General features: G+C 37.5%; 1 protein-coding gene across 2 annotated transcripts in view; it reads right to left on the bottom strand.

Annotated features, from left to right (window-relative positions):
• The window catches only part of LOC120529572 (FYVE and coiled-coil domain-containing protein 1-like), a 238,352-nt gene that overhangs the window by 112,699 nt on the left and 101,933 nt on the right, over positions 1 to 23,720 (bottom strand). For both annotated transcript variants that reach the window (XM_039753478.1, XM_039753479.1), the window contains one exon: positions 3,057 to 3,224. In XM_039753478.1, the coding sequence (XP_039609412.1) occupies positions 3,057 to 3,224 (168 nt within the window). The remainder of the gene's footprint in view (positions 1 to 3,056; positions 3,225 to 23,720) is intronic.

The raw sequence follows: 23,720 nt of genomic DNA on the forward strand, positions 1-23,720 counted from the left end.
CCCTGCAAGTTAACTAAGAAATGTAGATAACAGAACACGACAAAATAAATAATACTGTGATGAAAACACCTTCAAAGTTTAGTATAACTAAATCTGCTTAATGAGTATTTGAATACTTAAAAAACATGTGCCAAACTTTTAATAGCATCAAACTCAACATTCTGGTTGGGTAGATAATTGATAAGTTCCATTGGGCTTTTTGTTTTGTAGATCTGGGATTTTTTTTAATTCAAAAATAGCATGCATCTATTCACTGATAAAATACCTTCATAGACTGTGTAACTACAAAACTAGTGGCTGTCTCCTCTCCCATTAATTTTTATAAGAGTTAGCAAAATGAAGGAGATATCCTAAAATGAATTCAAAAGGTATTAATAGTAATGGTTATTACTGTTGGAAATTACTAGTTTTTAATTTATTACTCACCTAAGGCTGCACAGTCTAATTTTCAGCAGCAATTCCTTCATTGCCCTAATGGTAAACTCCCTTAGCTTACCCTTAGTCCAAGTAATGTATTGGTCATTACAGAAACCTTTCTAACTGCATTAGCACCACAGAAACCTGTTTTCCTGTTCACTTGTGTTACAAGGTACTAGCATTCCTAAACTTCAGTCCTGAGTTCATTAATGTCCAAAATGAAATAGCTTTCTCAAGAAGCACAAAAGTCTACTGTTTTTTGGCAGAACGAACATTATCCCATGTGACAGACTGCCACGAAACTGAAGATTTCATAGAAATTTGTCTATAACTGTCTTGAGAGAGAATGGTGAACTGGATCTAAACAGGAAAGAAAAAGAAGGGGAAGGCCCAGATGGGCAACTGTAAAAGAGGATAAAAACATCAGAGTGTGTAGCCTGAGAAACAAATGCCTTACAGATCCTCAGTTGTCTTCAGTAAATACACACTGCGGCCAATGGCCGGGGTCCTTGCCCAGCCAGGACGCCTCTCTCTTGTATAGACCGGGAGAGCAGGATGGTCAGGATAGTACCTTCCCCGGAACACTAGATGGTAGCTCCCCTGGGTTGCAGCAGTGCCTAGGACTCCCGCTGGTGGGATTTCATGGGTGTTGGAGTTTAGTGCAGAACATGTTGGGATCCATGAGCGCTGCCAGGGGGTGCTGTAGCTGCTGCTCAGCCCTACAGAGCAGGTCTTCTGCCACACCCGGAAATGTTGCTGGAAATAGGTTGTCCGGATGTGTTATAAAAGAAGCCAGCAGCCACTACTCTGGAAGCCAGAGTCGGGAGGAGGACAAAGCTTGCTGGAGGGAGAGTGGAGGAGAAATAAAGAAAAGAGAAGGAAAAGTATTGTGTTGTGCTGGGGACTGTGTGCGTTATACGTGTGTGGAACAGGGAAGGCGTGTCCCACAAGGGGAAAAGAAAATAAAAAACGCTTGTGTGCTTTGAACCTGTGTCCTATGTCTGTCTGTGTCACGGCTGGCCTTTACAAAACCAAATAACCTACACCATCAGCAACAAAGAAAAAAACTACTCCGGGATGCTGAGAATAATACACTTTTCCAGTAATGTTTTGTCCAATGTCTGTATTCTTTTGCCAATTTTAACAATTTTATATTTGCTGGTTTCATATATGGCTTTTTCTTTGAAACTCTACCTAAGGCCAGAACACTGTTGATATAGCTACTAGATTAACTGGCTCACAGCCACTTTCTCTCACTAAGCTGTATCACAACAAATGCCAGCTATGTCCAATTAGAAAGTAACTACTCTTTGTTTCCAAAGTTTAAACGGTTACCATTAGGCTGTATTTTTAGAATCCCAAAAGTCTTCACACCTTATTTGCATGTAACTATAGAAATCTTATATAACTGTAACAGTTAACAAGAGCAGACATGAAAGTCAAGGTAAATGGGTAAGGACATATAAATAAGCAACGCTTATTTCACTTAAAAAAATATGAGAATTTGGTACGGTAATACACTAGCTGAGTGCAAGCTAGTGTTGGGGAAGTGTGGGTAGAGTCAAAGCTTCTAAAAAAGATTTACTTTAATATATTTTTCTTGATTGATACATTTAGTTATCTTGTGGCACTTTCCACTGACATTTCAGAGACTATTTATGAAACATCTGCAGTTATGGCATAAAACACAAGTCATTTTTATTATGTATCATATGTGCATGGGTGTCTGGAGAAGCCTTTTTCCCCAATTTATGAGTCTATATCAAGGGCTCATTTGGCACTAAAAACAGTGTTTTCCATACATGTGAGGAAGAATGTTCATCATCATCTTATCTTGGAAAATGTTAAATTTACATAAGCTAGAAAGCCCCTAATAACTTGTAACGAACTATAGTATGGATTCAGTCTATATTTGCAAGTGTAGGAATATCCTGAGTGTTTATAGCAGGATACTGCCCAAACCTTGGAGGTGAAGGTCTTACATGGTCATGGTAGGTTAATCTCCAAATCAATAATGTACTAAAGCCTGTTTACTATTATAGGTTTTCTCGAAATATAAGAAATCAGTTTTAAAACGCTTTTTTTGTCTTCTCAACAAAAAGGAGGTCTCACGAACTATAGGTAGGAAAGGTGCAAGAAACAGCAGTAAAAGAGTATTCATTCTTGTCGTAAAGTGTAGTTTTCTCGTAGAGATGGTAAACCAAAGCATTTTATCGCTCCAACAGTCAAATATATCTAATCCTTAATTTCTATGACATATGACTGCTTGACAACTACATACACAGTCCAGATTGTGTTAAGAAGGCAACTACCACATAAACATGAATGTACAGTCAAGATGGAAAGTCAACTAATTTACAATCTGGCTTCAATATTGAACAAATTTGTAAAACAGATTACCATACTCTCAGCCTCTTTATATGTGTACTACTATTATATGTATACAATTTATGTGTACTACAGAAGCTATGATTATTTTTATTGCCTGGTTTAGTCAACTGGAGTTACCGAATGCCCTGTGTTGAAAATGTTACTAGATTGCCTTGATTAACCATTACCAATTTTGTCTCATTTTGTAAAGCAAAAGACTCCTCAAAGACATTCTTTTAAAACATAAAAATACTGATGCAAAAACATACCTAATTAATTCAATGAGACGCTCCTCTAGGTTTTTTTTGGTTCTGTTCAGATCCTCAATTTCCGCAAGAAGTTTAACTTCATCATTTTGTTTTTCTGCTGTCATTTTCTCCAGCTGATCATAGCACTCTTGGTTCTGTTTTTGTAAATCTGATAACTCCTTCTGTGTTCTGGTAGAAAAATAAAAGTTGATTTAAAACAGTTTTAAACAATGAAACACTTTAATTGAAGAGCATTATTTTAATTAAATGTAGTTTGTAAATGTATCAATTTGTATTTTAATAAGGAATAGAAAAATAAAATTAAATAACATAGTTTTAAGCCTTAACAATCGCTAACTATGATGGAAGGAATTACATGGGATCACAGGAATGAAATTTTATAATTTTTTTTTCAAAACATTCCTTTATGGTTCCATTATTAATTTTCCAGTTACTTTATTTATCCAAAATGTAAGCTGGAAGAAACAATTGGCTAAATTCATGGATTCTTAACATTTTAGGAAATTAAAACTCTGTATTGTGGCTATATAAGTAAAAACAAAAGAAATGCAAAATATTAAAATAAACTATTCTCATTTTAGGCAGAGAACTTCAAAGTAATATTTCTGACATACTGTATTTTACATTTGTTTAAGTTACATTTAAAAGATTCTGTCAAGTGCTGGTGGGATGGGGACTTTACTTTCGTTTTGATTTTGCACTTTTGTTATGGGGCAGCATGGTGAAACAGTGGTAGCCCTACTGCCTCGTAGTAAGGACACCAGGATTTGTGTTTCAGGTCCTCCCTGCATGTTTTGCATGTTTCTCACTGTGTCTGTATGGGTTTCCTCCCACGGTCTTAAGACATACCTGTTAGGTGAATTGGTGATGCTAAATTGGCCCTATTGTGTGGATGCGTGTGTTTGCCCTGCAATGGTTTGGCACCCTGTTCTGGGCTTGTTCCTGCCTTATGCCCTATGCTAGCTGGGGTAGGCTCCACCCAACTGCAACCCTAGTCTGGATTAAGCAGTAAGAAAATAACATAACTTTTCCAATCCTGTTGTTGTTCTTTTTCCTCTCTTTAAAAAAAATAAATTGTTTAAAAAAAAAAATCAGGGGTATTTGGTAAAGTGATTTAAATCCAAATTCATTCAAAGATAAAAACTGCTAACAAATCGCAGTGCTCCATTTAGCATCAAAACCTAAAATTAGTACTGCCTCATTATACAGTGAGTTTGAATAAATGTCTATCAACAAAAAAAAAAGTTACTAATTACTCTTATTTAGTCAAAAGCACCATCCTGTTCTCTTCTTATCACATTCTGAAAAACGGCTCCATCAGCTAAAGAAAAATCACAGTTCACCCTGTTCAGCCGTGGTATGGCTCCATCAGTTAATCTGCATTTTTTTTCCTTTCATCTTTATATTTTAAATTCAGATGATATGTAGTTGGAAAACAGTATCTGCTCTGCACTTTTGGTTTTGAATTAGTTTTCACAACACAATTCTCAGAAAAGGGTCCAGATTGAAATAAATGGGAGAAAAGTGTCTTTTGTAAATAAAACATGTTTAAAGACAATACAGCAACACAATGAAATTGTTTTCCCAAAGTAATTTGAAAAAAAATAACCACCAGTTGCTACCTTTGATGACATGCTACTTTTTGTCAATGCTCTTATTTAAACTTTGTGAGTGCTGATGAAATCGTCTGGAGATGCACTGGCTGATGGGCACTCTAGTCCCTACATCACAAGTTGCCAAAAAGTTGCAGATAAGATAAAGATGAAACATGTGTGTGCCTGTCTGTATACACCCCGGTGGTCCACAATATTATATATATATATATATATATATATATATATATATATATATATATATATATATGTGTGTGTGTGTGTGTGTGTATATATATATATATATATATATATATATACACACACACACACCTAACGGTCACAACATTGAAAGCACTGTTTAAGGCATTTGTCAAGGAATGAGATACATTAAGCAGCAAGTGAAAGTCAGTTTTTGAAGGTGATGTATTGAAAGCAGGAAAAATGGGCAAGCATAAGGATCTGAGCGACTTTAACAAGGGCCAAATTGTGATGACTAGAGGACTGGATGAGAAGATTTCCAAAATAGCAGATCTCGTAGGGTGTTTGCACTGGTTAGTACCTACCAAAAGCAGCTAAAGGAGGGACAACTAATGAATCAACGACAAGGTCGTGGGCACCCAAAGTTCACTGATGCACACAGGAAGCAAAGGCTAACTTGTTTGGTTGGATCCAACAGAACAGCTACTACAGCACAAACTGCAGAAGAACTTAATGCTGGGCATGACAGAAAGGTGACAAAACACGAATTGCATTGCAGCTTGTTGCGTATGGAGCTGCATAGTTGCATACCTGTCAGAGTTCCCATGCTGAACCCTGCGCAGCAACGAAAACTCTTACAATGGACATGTGAGTGTCAGAACAGGACCGTGGAGCAATGGACCAATGGCCTGGTCTGATAAATAATATTTTCTTTTAGATCATGTGGACGACCAAGTGTGTGCCCATCATTTACCTGGGGAAGAGATGGCAGCAAGGTGCACCATGGAAAGAACGCAAGCTGGCGGAGGCACAGTGATGCTCTCTGTAATGTTCTGCTGGGGAAACCTTGGGTCCTGGCATTCGCATGGATGTTACTTTGAGATGTACCACCTACATAAAGATTATTGCAGACCATATACACCCCTTCATGGCAAACGGTATTCCCTGATTGCAGTAGCCTCTTTCAGTAGAATAATGTACCCTGCCACACTGTTCATAAATTGTTTGAAGAAAGAGTTCAAGGTGTTGACTTGGCCTCCAAATTCCCTGATTGAGCATCTGTGGGAAACATATCTGATCCATGGAGACTCCACCTCACAACTGATAGGACTTAAAGGATCTGCTGCTAATTTCTTGCTACCAGATACCAGTGTGAGTGGCTCCTTATTTGCCATCAGAGTCATAATGATATTAAAAAAATAGTGCAGCACACAAAAAAACACACTGCCATATCTTTATTGAATATTCTTTTTAAATATTCAAATACAAGGATATTTACCTAATTAAATAATGATTACCTAATTAGGATAAATTATTATCATATTTCTATATTTAGTAATAGTGGTGTGCTAATTGAGGTCTAATTAAGTCTAATTCTGATGTCCAAAGTCTTTAACACTAGAATTCCTGAAGCCTACTAAAAAACTCGTAATCCTGGCCCACCTTAAATCCCTTCGCACCTCTCCATCAGCGTCTTTTGTTTTGTAAATGTGTTGATCAGCACAAGCAGCCTACTGTCCCATCCCTCCCAGCTCAGCTCGGGCAAAAAGTTCTCAAAGCTCAAGCCAAGGCTCCTTATTTGCATGTGAGGTTCCTGGAGTTGTATAGGGTAAATAATGCAGCATATCATTATTTGGAATACATGCGTTTCATGTGTGTTCCGTGTCTACAAAGATCTGGGTTAAGTGTAGGATGAAAGGAAATGACAGCACCGTGCAGACAGTGTATGCACCCAAACTTTACACCAGCTGTTACAGACTGAAATCAAAGGCTTCTTCTTTTTAGGTGCATACACCATCAGCATGGCACTTTCAAATCTAAACACTAGCTTGGCAAATTGCTCACGTACTGAAGTGACTTTAGCTGCAGGTGGAAGTCCCATTTTACTTTATGGTGCCAAGCAGAGTTGCGTTGCAGTGCAGCAGTCTATTAGCCAGTGAAAGTGCTGTGAAAAAGCTGACTGTTGTTATGGTCCTGCTTTTGTCCAGGCTGATAGCGGTCACGGGGCATCATATCTTTAATTACTGGTACAACAAATAGTTCTGAGCAGACATCAGCTACAGCGCTGTTCTTGTGAAAGAATGGAGATAAATGCCATCAACTCAAAGAAGGAGAGGGCAAGTGCATTGTATCACGTGAATGTCACTGAGAGAATAAAACTAAATGATAAAAAAACAAGTGCTAACTTTTAGAAGTAGCCAAAATTTACACTGGGTGTTACAAACTCAAATCAAATGTATGTTTTTACTATATTGTAGAAATAATAATAATAATAGCAGCTCTCTACTCAAAACATCGAGTGCCCGGTTTCAAACCCGGGATCTTTGGGTTATAAGGCAGCAGTTCTTACCTCTGCACCATTCAAGAATATGTGTAAACTCCCTGTCAATTGACATTTGAGCTTGACTTTTTAAATCATTGACAGCCACATGTAAATTTAATGCTTTTTTTTTATTTGGACTAAAGTCTTCACGCATTATATGTACACTTCATGTCATTATTAGTATAACATGGAAAAAGTTTCTGCTTTAGATATGTGTTCAGCATTTCCTGCCTCGAATTTCCTTTCATCCTACACTTACCCAGATCTTTGCATAAATTCCAAATAATGATACTGTATACTGTGGTATTTACCCTATACAACTCCAGGCACCTCACGTCACATGCAGATAAGGAGCCTTGACTTGAGCTGGGAGAACTTTTTGGCCGAGCTGAGCTCCATAAAGGAGGGGGATGGGACAGCAGGTTGCTTGCTCCTTGTGCTGATGGACACATTTACAAAACAAAAGACGCTGATGGAGAGGTGCGAAGGGATTTAAGGTGGGCTGGGATTACAAGTTTTTTTGAAGTCTTCAGGAATTCTAGTCTTAAACGAAGATCAACCCATTACTAATTTCATGTCAACCCTATCCATAAATTCACACAGATGATTCAAACCAACTCCTTACTTTCAAATATGTTATATAAAGTTCTCCAGTAAAATGTTAATAACTACTGCATACAAAGTTACACAAACTGGTGGTGACCACTAGATGAATACCTCATACAAATCTGTGTTGTGTAAATTAAACAAAATGAAATTAGAAAATCAAAAGCTATCAATGAATAAAAAAAATAACAAAATATATTCAAAATAAATTCTGTTTGTTACAGACCTTAAAGCATAATTGAATGAAAATGTGAAATGTCACAAAAAGAAGTTAATGGCATATAACATTCTCTCAAAGTTTTAAAATTTTCAGCAGCTGATATACAATGAATAATGACATAATTTTCTTGTTAAGTCTACCAGTGTTACTATTAACAGGGATGTTACAATACCTGAATATTTGCATTTTAACCAATTCATGCTTGAAACCAAAAACCAGAAATCACATTTAATGACTTTTATTAAACTACTTTCATTATTAAAATTAACAGTATTTTGCTTTAAAATACTGATATATTTATCAAGTAGTTTAATTTAATTAAACAATACAAGGCTTGAATTTTAATGTGGGACAGAGATCGCCCCTATGTAACAACAAATGTGGGATTTATAATTTTGGGAGATTTCAGAACAGAGTTTATAAAGAATGACATATCATGAACTATCTAAATTATCTTAGCATGTATCCCAAAGTTTATTTTCTGACCTTTCATGTCCACTAACTGAACAATATTGTTTAAAACTCAAAATAAATATACCAATACAAAGACTATTATAATGTACCGTTGAATTAGTTCATCCCAAGATAATTCAGGATACTTTTATTTAAACAGACTCTTTAAAGCTGATTTTGTAGCATGCTATTAAAGTCTGGTTTTTCAGTGAAATGGTCTGCTAGGTCTGTAACATTATACAGGCATCATTAGCTAGATTAAGAAAATATAACCATAGAGTAATATTTAAAAGATGAGTGAAATTAATTCAAATTTCAATTGTCAGAAACACATGGTACTATACTTTTTTAAGTCTGTCCCTTTTTTATGTTTGCTGCAACTTTAAAGCTTCCTGTGTGAAGTCAAACTTGTCAGTTTTACATAAATCCTTTACTTCAGAACTCTTGTATAACAGCCTCTGTTTTGCAGTTTTAAATGTTTCTCACAAGAGCAATCAGACTTTGTTACTGCTTATGCCTGTGTATAAATCCAGAATTAGAAAATTACTTGGGCTGTAATTACCTGTGCTCAGTAAATCCGTAACTGTGAGACAGTATTACGTTATTCAACATACAATTCAAATCTATGTCATTATGTTTTTACTTATGGGTTATACTAATGAACATTAGTTTGCCTTCAAAGGCCAAACAAATTACACAAATTCAGTGTTTTCAGATTCAGCCCATTACCAACCTGACACCTGAATTGACCTAAGACACCTTAAAATCAGTATACCATAGAAACATCTGACAAAAAGATCTAATAATGCAGAAGTAGCAAACTTTGTGAAAACCAATACTTGTGTCATTTTTAAAACATTTGGCCACAACTGGAAGCTATTGAGCCACCAAAATCCTATTAGGGCTATGTTTCTAACTACCTGATATTGTAAACTACTATTAAAAACATATTTTATGTCCATTACCAATTCATTTAATTTAAGTTCTATTATCATTGTTATTGTTTTAGTATGACTCACTGTTTCAAAAATATTTTATAAATGAAAATGTGTTAACTCGCTCTTTAATGGATTAACAAAAAATAAGAAAACAAATGCTCCAACTTTCTTAAACAAATAACAAAATCCATGAAAGCCCCCATTATCTGATTTGTTTTTATCTCACAAGTGTTAATTCTTTCTGTGGGCAACTGGGATAGTGTTGGACATAAGCATGAGAATAAAATTTGTTTCTTTTACATTGCCCACATGTGACTGAACTGTTACAGTATGTATGTGGCGATCCTTTACTAGTATTAGTGCTGGGCGGTATACCGGTTCATACCAAAAAACATTTTTTATTTTTGTTATGATTTGGATTTTTCTAATACCGCAACACTGGTTTAAATTGCCTAAATGACGTTCGGAACGTGGCGCAGCGGGAAACTGTTCAAGTGGGGATCTTTTTTCACTGCTACAACGCTGATCACAGAGGTGTTGCCCGGGGTCTCTTTTTCACTGCTACACCGCTAAATAGGTAGTGGTAGTGGAAGTATTGCGCGGTGAAAATGGACAGAGAACATTCCGAAACTGAAGCTGTAGCAGACAATAAAGTTGAACATGATGACACAGAAGAACTATTGCAGAAAAAAAGGAGTCACATCTGTTGCCAGGAGATACTTTGGTTTTAAAAGGTCGGATGTGGACCATTATGTCCAAATGTGTAAATACTGTTTCTATACTACTCGATAATACTGCAAGCCAAGTTGTACTTATTTTATTTGTTTTCAATACAGTGTAATGTACCTGGGTACTGTATAATAGTGTGACGACATGTTGACTTTATTCTCGACATTTCCACTTTAATCTCGACGCTTATAACAAGATTAAAGTCGACATGTTGACTTTATTCTCGTAATTTGTCATTAAAGTAAAACATCTTAAAACTAAACTTCATCGTAATATGAATATTTGATTTACTAGATTTTCACAAAACCCGTCATAACTTATATAGAACATTAAATGCTCTGTGTTAAGTGTTCCCTGAGCCATGTTAAATTGGTATGTGCTTCTTAAACTGACTTCCTCTTGTACTAAAGAGGCGCCAGCAGCGATCGCCGCACAGAATACATTCACTTCATGATATTCCTGCTCTCTGAACATTTAGAATGCAAAGATAAATACTTAATATAATTTTCATGATGAAATGCATTAAAGCATATATTAATCATGTGGGGGCATGGCGGCGTGGAGGTTGCACTGCTGCCTCGCAGCAAGGGTGTCTCGGGTGTTCCCTGCCTTGAATTTGCATGTTTTTCTGGTGTGTTTACTTGGCGTGCTTCAGTTTCCCTTCAAAGTTATGTAGGATGTGGGGTTTTGTTATGCTATATTAACCCTGTTAATGTATGTATTGATCGTATTCACCCTGCATTGTGCTGGCGCCACATTCAAGTTTCCTCCTGCTTTGCACACAATGCTTGCTGGGATGGGCACAACCTTGAATGGATGGCATAATTAAACATGTATAACGAAGATATTTTTAAAGTTCTGAACACTCCGTGGGCTAAGTTTATAACTAGTTTTAAATTCACTAGGACGTTTATCATGTGGTGATTGGTTATGTGGAGAAAGAAAAAGGAAGGATAGGAACTGGGGTTTTGGTACGTCACACAGACAGCACGTGTGCAATAAAGAAAGTCCGCTCAGAAGAACATCCATTGAATTCTGTGTTCGTGTCTCCGACCATCAGATCACAAACCCAACATTTACACAATATTTAAGTTAAAGCTTTGCGATACCCTTTCATACATCCAGTTTTTTGGAGCCTCGTCACACCTGCCATAAAGTTCTCTACACTGAACATACACATGGGGACCCCTTACTGCGAGGGAGCAGCGCTACCGCCTCACTACCGTGCATGTTTAATACATACTTTAATGCATTTCATCATGAAAATATCAAGTATTTATCTTAGCATTCTAAATTTTCAGAGAGCAAGAATATCATGAAGTGAATGTATTCTGTGTGGCGAACGTTGCCTCTTAGTGCAGAGGAAGTCAGTTTAAGTAGTGTAGTGATTAACAACTGGGTCGGGGAACACTTAACACAAAGCATTTAATGTGCTGCATTAACTTATGATGGGGTTTGAGAAAATCTAGTAAATTAAACATTGATTTTAGGATGAAGTTTAGTTTACGACATTCTACTTTAATTATAAAAAAAACGGCGAGAATAAAGTGGAAATGTTGACTTTAATCTCGACATAAACGGTGAGAATAAAGTAGAAATGTCGACCTTAATCTCGACATAAACGGCGAGAATAAAGTGGAAATGACTCCTTTAATCTCGACATAAGCGTCAAAATTAAAGTGGAAATGTCAAGAATAAAGTCAACATGTCGACTTTATTCTCGACATATAGTTTGTGTTTTTTCTTTCCTGTGTCCATATATTTTGTTCTTCACCGTGGCCCTAATATGATTCCGTAGGGCTATACCACAAATAGCATTATAAATGCAAGTAGCAGTTTTATTATTTATGTATATAGCTTAGCTTGAAGCAAGGTCCATATTAATGCAGTTTACCTAAATGATGGTTCAGTTGGTAAAGATGTCATCACCAAGTTGCACTTGTTTTATTTTATTTTGATTTGGTGAACACTGTGTAATGCACCTTTGCTTGAAGTTTTGAAATAATAGTGCAACTATCAGTAATAATACTATTATTTATTTTATTGTTATTATTTATAAGTTTAAATATTATGCAGTTTAATGATGGTAAAAGTTGTTTAAAAAGTCACTTTAACGTGTTAAGTGGACAGAAATTGTTAATATTAACAGAAAATGTAGTTGGTTTACAAAAAAATATGTATTATTTTTTCCTTTTCTAAGACATGTTCAGTGCAATACAACTTTTGACAAGCATCTCTGGATATTTTACTAAGTCTAAATGCCTCTTTGGGTGGTTGAAAATATGTTGTCAAAAATATAGTTTAAGTTTTTTCAAAATTTTTTCAATAAAAAGGTTCTGTATTTTGACTTCATCTGTCATGCAATATGATTCCTTCTCTTCAGTGGTGCCACCCCCTTGAAAACTATCACTTTATGGGGCCATGTAAACCTGTATTAATACTTGTGTGCACATTAAAATGTTTTTTTGTACAATGTACAATGCTCATGACAGTGTAATAGGTTATTCTTTGCCAGTCTACTGCAGTAATTGCAGTGGAAAATCTGGTTAACATCCAGTCATGCATGGGAAAAAAATACCGTTGAATGCCGTGAAACCGGGATAATTTAGAAAAATACCGTGATATAGAATTTTGGTCATACCGCCCACCCCTAACTAGTATGTACTGTTACAAGCTACAAATTTTTCAGAAGCAATGTTGCCTTAGATTCATGTGGACTGCATGTTCTAAAAATAGGGAACAGTAACCTCTGGGTTACAAATGGTTGATATAGGACTTAACATTAATCAGTCTATGAATATTTACCTGAAAAGAAAAAGTGTCTAGATTAATTTAGAAGTGACAAAACTGCACAACAGCAAATTTACATATTAAATTTAGCAGAGCCCTTAGCTGAACAAGTGCTTCACATCCAATAAAAAATCCATTCAATTCAATGCTATTCTCATGTAGTACACTTCAAAGAAGACAGAGAATGCAGCACAGCTCTTGGACCAGGATGTGGACTTGTCACGTCTGGACAACTAGAACACTCTAATGGCGGGAGTGTCAACTTATGTCCCCAAGCTGCTACAGATGATTCAAAAATCAAAGGCAGGCACAATCACTCCTCTTTCCAGATCACTACATTGGCTCCACGTAGCAGCACATATTATGGTCACATCCTTGATAATTGCCTACAGAGTAGTCAACAGGTCAGCAATAATATATATGGAGACACTGGTGAGGTTCTATGCTCTTTTTCAACCACTCAAATGTGCTGATGAATGGTGTCTGGTGTCTATGCATGGCATTAAATCTCAATCCAGACCCTTTTCATGTGTAGTTCCCAGCTGGTTAAATGTCTTTCAGAAGTGTTTAGCACTAGAATTACCAAAGCCTATGAAAAAACACGTAGATCCAAAATCGCTTCACACCTCTCCGCCAGCGACTTTTGTCCTATAAATGAGTCGTTAAGCAGCCTGCACTCACATCCCCCCACTGCCGCACAGTTTTCTCAGCTCAAGTCTGTTGCTTAGAGTTGTATAGAGTGAGAAGCCAAGCAAAATAACATCTTTTATAAATACTGTATCGTTATTTGGAACACATGCATTTCATGTGTGTTCCATGTCTACAGTAATCTATGTAAACACATCGTTAAAACAGAAACGTTTTTCATGTTTTATTAATAATTGACAAAATGTAGACATGAAGTGTATAATGTGTGAAGCCTGAAGTCCCAATATCAAATAAACACTTTCACAAAAGGTACAAATATAACAGAACAAGTGCACTTCTATTCAAGAATATAACTGCAAAAAAAGAACCCGCGTTAGAGCGCGACATTCACACCCCTTTGACACGACTGCTTCGGTGGCGCAATGGTATCAACTGTTTACTGGTAACCAAAACTTCACAGGTTTAAGTCCGCTTTGAGAAGCGAGCTGCTCTTATTCTTACTATTTTCGAACAAAAACATAAATTTGATTTCAGTCTGTAACAGCCGCTGTAAATTTATGATACTTGTAAAGGTTTGCTTTGTTTGTTTTTTTTAATCAGTTTTATTCTCTCAGTCACGTTCACGATCCCCCCCATCCGACACTGCTGTTTTCACATAAAGACGCGCTTTAACAGAGGTGAACTCAGATGATGACAACTGTTCTACATCGGAGAATAAATGCACGTCGCACTATTGCCGTCGCTGTACTTTGTACATGTACACGGGAAGCTCTGCAGTCTACTTGTGACTTTACGCTGTAGGAAGTAAGTAAATAAATAAAGGTAAATAAGTAAATAACATTCGATCTGGCACTTATATACAAAGTACAGCCACGGCAGCTTCCACCTTCAGCTATAGACTCTTCAGTACGCGAGCGACTCTCCACTCTAGTGTTTAGATCTGGACAGTTCATGTGCCCAAAACATTAACATTCATATGTTACTTACATAAAAGCCAGATCGAATATTATTTACCTATATTTATTTACTTACTTCATACAGCATAAAGTCACAAGTAGACTGCAGAGCTTCCTGTGTTTGATTCACATGGGTATGCTCAAAAAACACATGTGTAATGCCACTAAAAGTGCCTCCTGACACTTTAGTATGCGAGCAATGGTACAAGAATGCAGATAGACTTGTTTTTGGGCACATGCACCATCCAGACCTAAACAATAGCCTGGAGAGTGGCTTGCATACTGAAGAGACTATAGCTGAAGGTGGAAGCTGCTTTTGGTGTACTGTGTATATAAGAGGCAGAGCAAATGTTATTTACTTATTTACCTTTATTTATTTACTTATGTAGCACCCTCCTAGTTGAGTATAATAGTAAGCGTGTTTATTTGATGCTAAGGCGGCTTTCGGCGCCGCGGGAGAGCGGGAAGGGAACTCACGCGCCAAGAGGTTGACAGAGTAAAAAAAACGCAGCTGCACAGTCGCGCGCTTTCCCTTTTTTTTAAGCGATACAGAGTTCGGTGATAAGGACTTTTTTTGGAGGACCGCCACAGCTGCATTCCACAGAGGGCACAGCTGGTATGCAATACGTCTGACGAAGCGATTTAAGGTGGGACAGATCTACAAGTTTTTTAGTAGGCTTTGGTAATTCTAGTGTTAAAGAATCATTTGTTTTGTGAATTTCTAACTGTTTTTGTAACCTAGAAATAATAACTCACTTGTAACTTGCTCTGAACTCTTTACTTTGATGATCAATTTTGTAACCTTGTCCTGTAACAAATGTTCAGAAACAGTCCTTGAGACTTGTGTTTACTTGATTATGTTAAACTCTTTTGTAAGTCCCTTTGGATAAAAGTGTCTAGTAAGCAAATACATGTAAATTTAATGTAATGCAGATATGCTCAATGTCCTTAGGCAAATATGCAAATAAAAGAAAAATTGCAAAACAAAAAGTACTAACATGTGCAGTAAACATACACCGTATCTGAATAAAGGAGGCTAAAACGTACTTGAAATAATGGTTAGCCCTGCAATCAACAATGTTCCTAGAGCTTGTATTTGTGAATGTGGTTTAACTGGTGTCAAGGGTGTCAACTTTTAAACATTGTAGTTTCTGTTTTGAAGTACTTGCATAACCACTATGCCTTCTGGAAATTCTTGTGTTAATATTTTTGTAAATTCAGCAGCCATGCCATTAGCATGAGGTATTCAGGATGGTGTAATGTGTTTCCATAACTGCGTGAGAAAATGCTCGTCCTAGATTTAAAAAAAAAAAAAAAGTTGTTTTGGTGGGCACTAATGTGATAAATACTGTTCCTGTATAGCATTATGTGTTTTCAGCCTTTTTGAAGTTACTTGTGCTCGACTGTGCAGTTTTGTATATATCTTTTTCCATTTCCAAACTTGTTTGTTTGTTTATTGATGAAGTTTGTACAATATGGATGTATATGAGATTATTGCTTGGTGTAAAGAGAAGAATGTTGCACTTGAGAATGCTGTTGTTTTAAGCAATGTGCCACTGGACATTACAGACACAGTTACATATAGGGTGCTAGACACAGTTAAGGGAACTGGCAAGACAAAAGTGCATGGACGATGCAGTGATAAAACAGGTAGGGAGCAATTTGTCTTAGTAGAGACTTCTAAAAGGTTTTCTGAAATTTCTTTCCCAGTTTTTTATTGGAATTCCTGATGAAATAGGCCCATGGTCCACTCAAGTACTTAGTGCTACATCCCCTTCATCTGGCAGTAGTAAAGGTGAAGAGTGCCATACTAAGCGTATGTCTTTCTTGAAACAAGAGGGAAAATCTTTAGCTGACATACAGAATGGACCTTCCCCAGCTCTCACAATTAACACTGAGTTAGTTAGCACAATTAATTCACTAGTTCAGAAATGACAAACTGCCTCACCAGTAGAAGCACAGAATTACAGGAAACTGTGCACATTTTCTGGACTGACTCCAACACCAAATGTGGAGGAAGACTATGAGGTATGGGCTGAACACACTACACATATTCTCGAAGAATGGCAGTGTTCTGACAATGTGAAGAAACAGAGACTAGTGGAATGCCTTAGAGGGCCCGCAGCAGATATTGTGAGATTTTTCTTACCCACTGAACCAATTACTGCAAGGCTGCTTGCCTAAGAAGAAGGCAGCAGAAAAACATGAAGAGAAAGAGCCAGGAAGGGTCTACTTTAAGCCTACTGAGCCATTTTGAGATAGATGGGATGAGAGATGTGAAGTAGCTTTTGACATTCTAAAAACTCAACTTACTCAGGCACCTGTATTGGCTTTTGCGGATCCTCAACTACCTTATGTGTTGCACATTGATGCAAGCTGTGAGGGATTAGGAGGTGTCCTATATCAAGACCAGGGGCAGAGTTTGCGGCCAGTGGCTTTCATTAGTAGAAGCCTAACACCCACTGAGAGGAATTACCCAGTACACAAATTAGAATTTTTGGCATTAAAATGGGCTGTGGTAGAAAAGCTCCATGACTATCTGTACGGGGCCAAGTTTGAGGTACAAACTGACAACAATCCTCTTACTTACATACTGACATCTGCCAAATTGAATGCTGCAGGACATTGATTGTTGGCAGCTCTATCAGCCTATGATTTCAGCCTCAAATACCAACCTGGCAAGCAAAACACAGATGTGGATGCTTTGTCTCGGCGTGTCCATGAGACCCCAGTGAAGGATGAGGACTGGATAAGCATTTCTTCTAATGGAGTGAGAGGCCTGTGTCAGCTATTGGAGGTTAATAAGCTTAACTGTCTTCATTCAACAGAGTTGTTAACTGTTTAGGATGCTCCGTTAAGGCAGTACCTGCAGCATACTGCAACCTAGCTACATTAAGCACTGCATCACTGCCCCAACTGAACCTATCTGATCTGTCAGCCTCACAGCTGGAAGACCCTTGTTTGGGTGAGCTGTGGAACGCATTTAGAAAGGGAGATATTCACATGGTGAACAAGAGAAAACACAAATATATCTCTTTACTTTTGAAGGAATGGGGAAGGTTGAAGATGGAAGATGGAGTGATGTACCGCTACACTCAGCCCCCCAACAAACCAAAGTGTAAACAATTGCTTTCGCCACAGAAATTTCACCAGATTGTTCTACGATCATTGCATGATGATTCTGGACATTTGGGTTTTGAGAAGACCTATGGATTTGTTAGGAATCGGTTCTATTGGCCCCATATGAAGACCGATGTGGAGCAATACTGTCAGACTTGTGCTCAGTGTATACAGAAAAAAACTTTGCCAAAGAGAGTTGCACCTTTGGGTCATTTGAGCAGCAGTGCACCAATGGACTTAGTGTGCATGGATTTCCTATCCATTGAACCAGATTCCAGTAACACTTGCAATGTTCTAGTCATTACAGACCATTACACAAGATATGCACAAGGTTTTCCCACCAAGGATCAGAAGGTGTCCACTGTGGCTAAAGTACTGTGGGAAAAGTACTTTATTCACTATGGTCTACCCAAGCATGTACACTCCGATCAAGGAAGAGATTTTGAGAGTCAGCTAATTCATGAGTTGTTGGATCTATTAGGTGTGAAAAAACGAGAACCACTCCATATCATCCTCAGGGTGACCCTCAACCAGAAAGGTTTAACTGGACTCTGCTTGACATGTTGGGCACTCTGGACCCAAAACAAAAATGTAAATGGAGTCATCATATTGGGCATCTTGTACATGTCTATAATTGCAGCCGCAATGAAGCAACTGGATACTCCCATTATTTTTTGATGTTTGGGAGGGAAGCCCGACTGCCTGTTGATTTGAGTTTCAGTGTTTCAAGTGACAGTTTATCAGTAAAGTCATATCAGAAGTATGTCAGGAATATGAAAAATGAACTGAGGGTAGCATATGAGTTGGCCGAAGCTGCTTCTGAGAAAAAAAATGATGGAAATAAAAAGAGACATGACCAAAGAATCCACTACTCTCATCTTGCTCCCGGTGATAGAGTACTGATTCGAAATCTTGGATTGCAAGGGAAGCACAAATTGGCTGATTGATGGAGTTCTAAGCCATATATTATTGAAAGCCAAATGCCCAATTTACCTGTTTTCCCGAGTGAAGCCAGAAGATGGTGAGGGACCTTTAAAAATCTTTCACCAAAATCATCTGCTTCCAGTGGAACAGAATCTGAGATTACTGCCTGAGATTGACAGTAATGCTAACTCCCAGAAAAGAACTTTGAGAGAGAACAAGGGCAGAGAGAGAACCCAATGTTTGAACCAGAACATGAGTGATGTGCAAATAGTCCAAGATAAAGAAGTTGTCGATTTGCCAGGTTCTGGAAAAGATTCGGACAGTGAAGATGATGAGGATGGAGAATGGATTTACGCACCTTCCAGAGGTGCTAGTGGTAATGATCTCCCAGAATCTTCCTGTATGGGTTTAGACCCTGTTGGATCAGAGCATGCAGGGAATGCTAGAGAGCAAGTCATGGATGAAGAGTCTGGGAGCTTCAACATAAGAAGTCCTGCTGTGAAATTCTGTGATGATTGTGGAGATACAGTAAGATCTCTGGAATTTTCCCAAGGAGCTCAAAGTAGTGCCCCAGAGATCTTTGATTCTTCTGTGGGAAATGAAGGGGCAGTACAAATTGTTAATGAAGAGGTTGGAACATACAGAAGATCTCAGAGAATCAGGAAAGTTCCAAACCGTTTAGAATATGATTTCCTTGGAGAGCCAAACATAGGTACTAAGTGTCCAGTGCGATATTGTTCTACACAGTATATTTGGATAGGTGCACCTAAATACAGATGTTAGTTTCATCATTTAGTAGGGCTAACTGCAAAATCTTATTTCGGCCTGCGCCACCACCACCTACTCAAAGCATCATGATGCACCAACATTGATGGACTGAAAGCCAGAAGTCTACGTGACCATCATCATCAGGTCCTTCCATGAAAGGGAGAGCGGGAAGGGAACTCGCGCACCAAGAGGTTGACACCTCACCTGTTGAAGATTAAAAAAAAAACGCGGCTACACAGTCGTGCGCTTTCCCTTTTTTTTAAGCGATACAGAGTTCGGTGATAAGGACTTTTTTTGGAGGACCGCCACAGCCGCATTCCACAGAGGGCACTGCTGGCATGCAATACGTCTGACATGATTTATCCCAGAAGGAGAAAATGCAAATAAGCAGTGTCAGAAATATCACAGGAGGCAAAAACTAATCAGGGAACGCAAATAAATCCCGCATCAAGATGAAGCTGCTGGCGTCATCCCAGACGGAGCTGTGAGATTCCTGTGTTTAACCAAGAAGGAAAATGAGAAGTGTGGGGGAAAGTTCTGGAAGGACACCATGAGTACACGTGAAGTTATGTACTGCATATGAGCTCCAACTAAGCGCGCCAACGATTTTTTTTTATATATACCTATATATTTATTGTTGATTTCTAAGTGTGAACCTTACTTGTGCTGAAACTCAAATTTAAGATGAACTGTGATAATATCCCATAAGCAGTGTGTTTAAATAAATGTGTTTTATGTTTTTTTTGTTTGTTTGTTTGTTTGTTGTTTTCTATCCATGATTGTGTGAAGTGCTTACATGGTGGTTGCATTCAAATAATTAATAAAAAGGAGTGAGTGTTTATAAATCATTACTTTGAAATAGTGTAACAATTATAATTAATAATTGTTTTCATTGGACCCATTGGTTATTAAAATGTATTGGGAGGTGTTTAATGTGGATCCCACCAGTGAAATTTCATCCTAGGCCATAGATAATGTGCCAGTTAAATGGTGGGAGGGCTACACTTACTTTCTACAGCGTAAAGTCACAAGTAGACTGTAGAGCTTCCCGTGTACAGTGACAGCAAAAATGTGACATGCATTCTTTCTCCATTGTAGAACCGTCATCATCATCTGAGTTCACCTCTGTTATAGCGCGTCTTTATGTGAAAACAGCAGTGTCGGATAGGAAGGAGGGGGGGGGATAGGGGTGGTGGAATCGCGAACGCAACTGAGAATAAAACTGAATAAAAAAAAAACAAACAAAGCAAACCTTTGCAAGTATCATAAATTTACAGCGGCTGTTACAAACTTAAATTAAATGTAAGTTTTTATTCTAAAATAGTAAGAATAAGAGCAGCTCACTTCTCAAAGCAAACTTGAACCCATGAAGTTTTGATTACCAGTCAACGGTTGATACCGTTGCGCCACCAAAGCAGTCGTATCAAAGGGGTGTGAATGTTGCACCCTAACGCGGGTTCTTTTTCTGCAGTTATATTCTTGAATAGAAGCACACTTGATCTGTTATATTTGTACCTTTTGTGAAAGTGTTTATTTGATATTTGAACTTCAGGCTTCACACATTATACACTTCATGTCTACATTTTGTCAGTTATTACTAAAACATGAAAAACGTTTCTGTGTTTACATAGATTTCTGTAGACCAGGAACACACATGAAATGCATGTGTTCCAAATAATGATATAGTATTTACAAAAGGTGTAATTTTGCTTGACTTCTCACTCTATACAACTCTAAGCAACTGACACGCAGGTAAACAGACCTGAGCTGAGAAAACTGTGCGGCGGTGGGGGGATGAGAGAGCAGGCAGCTTATCAACACATTTACAGGACAAAAGACGCTGACGGAGAGGTGCGAAGCGATTTAAGGTGGGACGGATCTACAAGTTTTTTAGTAGGCTTTGGTAATTCTAGTGTTAAAGAATCACTTGTTTTGTGAACTTCTGTTTTTGTAACCTAGAAATAATAACTCACTTGTAACTTACTCTGAACTCTTTACTTTTGATGATCAATTTTGTAACCTTGTCCTGTAACAAATGTTCAGAAACAGTCCTTGAGACTTGTGTTTACTTGATTATGTTAAATTCTTTTGTAAGTCCCTTTGGATTAAAGTGTCTAGTAAGCAAATACATGTAAATTTAATGTAATGCAGATATGCTCAATGTCCTTAGGCAAATATGCAAGTAAAAGAAAAATTGCAAAACAAAAAGTACTAACATGTGCAGTAAACATACACCATATCTGAATAAAGGAGGCTAAAATGTATTTGAAATAATGGTTAGCCCTGCAATCAACAATGTTCCTAGAGCTTGTATTTGTGAATGTGGTTTAACTGGTGTCATGGGTGTCAACTTTTAAACATTGTAGTTCCTGTTTTGAAGTACTTGCATAACCTCTATGCCTTCTGGAAATTCTTGTGTTAATATTTTTGTAAATTCAGCAGCCATGCCATTAGCATGAGGTATTCAGAATGGTGTAATGTGTTTCCATAACTGCGTGAGAAAATGCTTTTTACTGTATAAGTGGTATTCTGTGTGGCTGTGCTATTAAATTAATTTGAGCAGTGGGAACAACAATGATTTTGGTCAGCCTGGGAACCCTGAAATTATGTATACTGGTTCAGTCTAGGATTTGCATAGCAAATCTAGGATTAAGAACAATGAGGTATTACTTTGAGCAGAGCTTTCCCCCATTTTATACTCACTGAGTAACCTTGTGTGCCTTACATTCATGAACACAAAAGCTGTTGTTTTGCAGTTTTCATATATGAAAAAAAATATATTTGCAGTTAACTCCATTCCTAGAATGCGTAGTTTGACAAATATGCTATTTTAGTAGGATTCATTTAATGCATATGTTCTTGTATCTTTCTAGGATATGTTAAATGCTTTTTTTTTTCTAAGATTGGTAAACACTTGATGATTTGCTAATTAATCTTTCATTTTCAGTAAATATTGCCATGTTAAAAGTACACAGCCAATGACTTTTAAAATTCATTACATGAAGCTGATCTTTGGTTTAGTATTAATATTTAAATTTTTGCGCAGTAGTATATTATGCATGCAGAGGTAAGGACTGGATGACGACATGTTTTTTTTTATTTTAGATTGCTGCTAGGTGGCTTTAAGTCACGTTTACACTTAGCGTGTCATCATCACCATGACGGTACACTATGGTGTGTGCCATTATTAATTCCATCATTAGTACTGGTGTGTAGACCCTCAGGTCTGCAACCACATGCCTCCAAAATTTTGCAAACAGACAGCCATGTGTGTGTGGACTACACACTACACTAGACAAGAAAACATGGGCTGATTCAACGAATAGTTGTGTGAAGTACTGCTGTCCACACTTATACAATTCAACAATAAAAGCACAGAGATAGACCAATCTCCACAAATTCATAGTGATAAATCGCCCAGACCCACAGCAAAGAAGAAAAAACTTCAGGAGAAAAGCTGAGGGATTCCGCTACTGTGCAGTGTTGTGTACTAAAAACTTGAACTATAAACAGACCATGGTGCACATCCTTTCTTCACAACCGCGTCTGCAGCTTCCCATGGCCAAATAAAAACTAGCCTCTAGACAAATATACTCCTTCCTTATAAATGTGTTTATCAATATTTATGTGCTGAAAACAGCTAATAAAACAAATAGAAACATTTTTTGAATGGTATAGTAAGAGGTCACCAGAGCATAGAAATCACTAGAATAACACAAGTTTAAGAAAAGATTCATGTAAGACTTCCAAAGATGACACAGTGCCACACAAGCAGTCAAGCTGCCAAAGACAACACCAGGCCTGATATGACCTCTTATGTGTGCTGGGTGCTCTGTAATGAAAACAGGCAAGATAAGAGATATGAAAAAGTAACAGTTTCCTCCTGGAAGTATGCAAGGTGATGGTGGGTGGTGGTAGTGGGTAGGTATAGTAGGGGCAGGCAGGAACTTCAAGACTTTCTTGCTGACAAGTGACAACACAAGGCAACTACCAGGGATAACTAGGACCTAATTGGACAATCAAGAGTGAGTCCACTAGGAGGCAGTTGAGATTTCTTTGGTAACTGAAGGCTCATGGGTAATGGACATCAATAGCCAATAGGGGTGAGTCTGTCTATGAATTTTAAATACACTAAAAGGTTCAAAGTTTAATTAGTAGAAATTATTGTTAACCTCTCTTTAAATTTTTCCTTTGGTATTTTTGCCAATGTTGGATCATTTTATGTGTACATTAATGACACAGTGTCATAAAACTGTGTACATATGTTTTCATTTGTGAAAATTTCAAGCAATGTATAAATTTATAGTTATAGAATACATACACATAAAATTCTCAGTGACTGCGCCCATATGGGAATGTTGCAAAGTATTTTGTAGATCCTGGAGCTAAGCATGTC

The sequence above is a fragment of the Polypterus senegalus genome, chromosome 5 (genome assembly GCF_016835505.1).
Source record: "Polypterus senegalus isolate Bchr_013 chromosome 5, ASM1683550v1, whole genome shotgun sequence".
Taxonomy (NCBI): Eukaryota; Metazoa; Chordata; class Cladistia; order Polypteriformes; family Polypteridae; genus Polypterus; species Polypterus senegalus.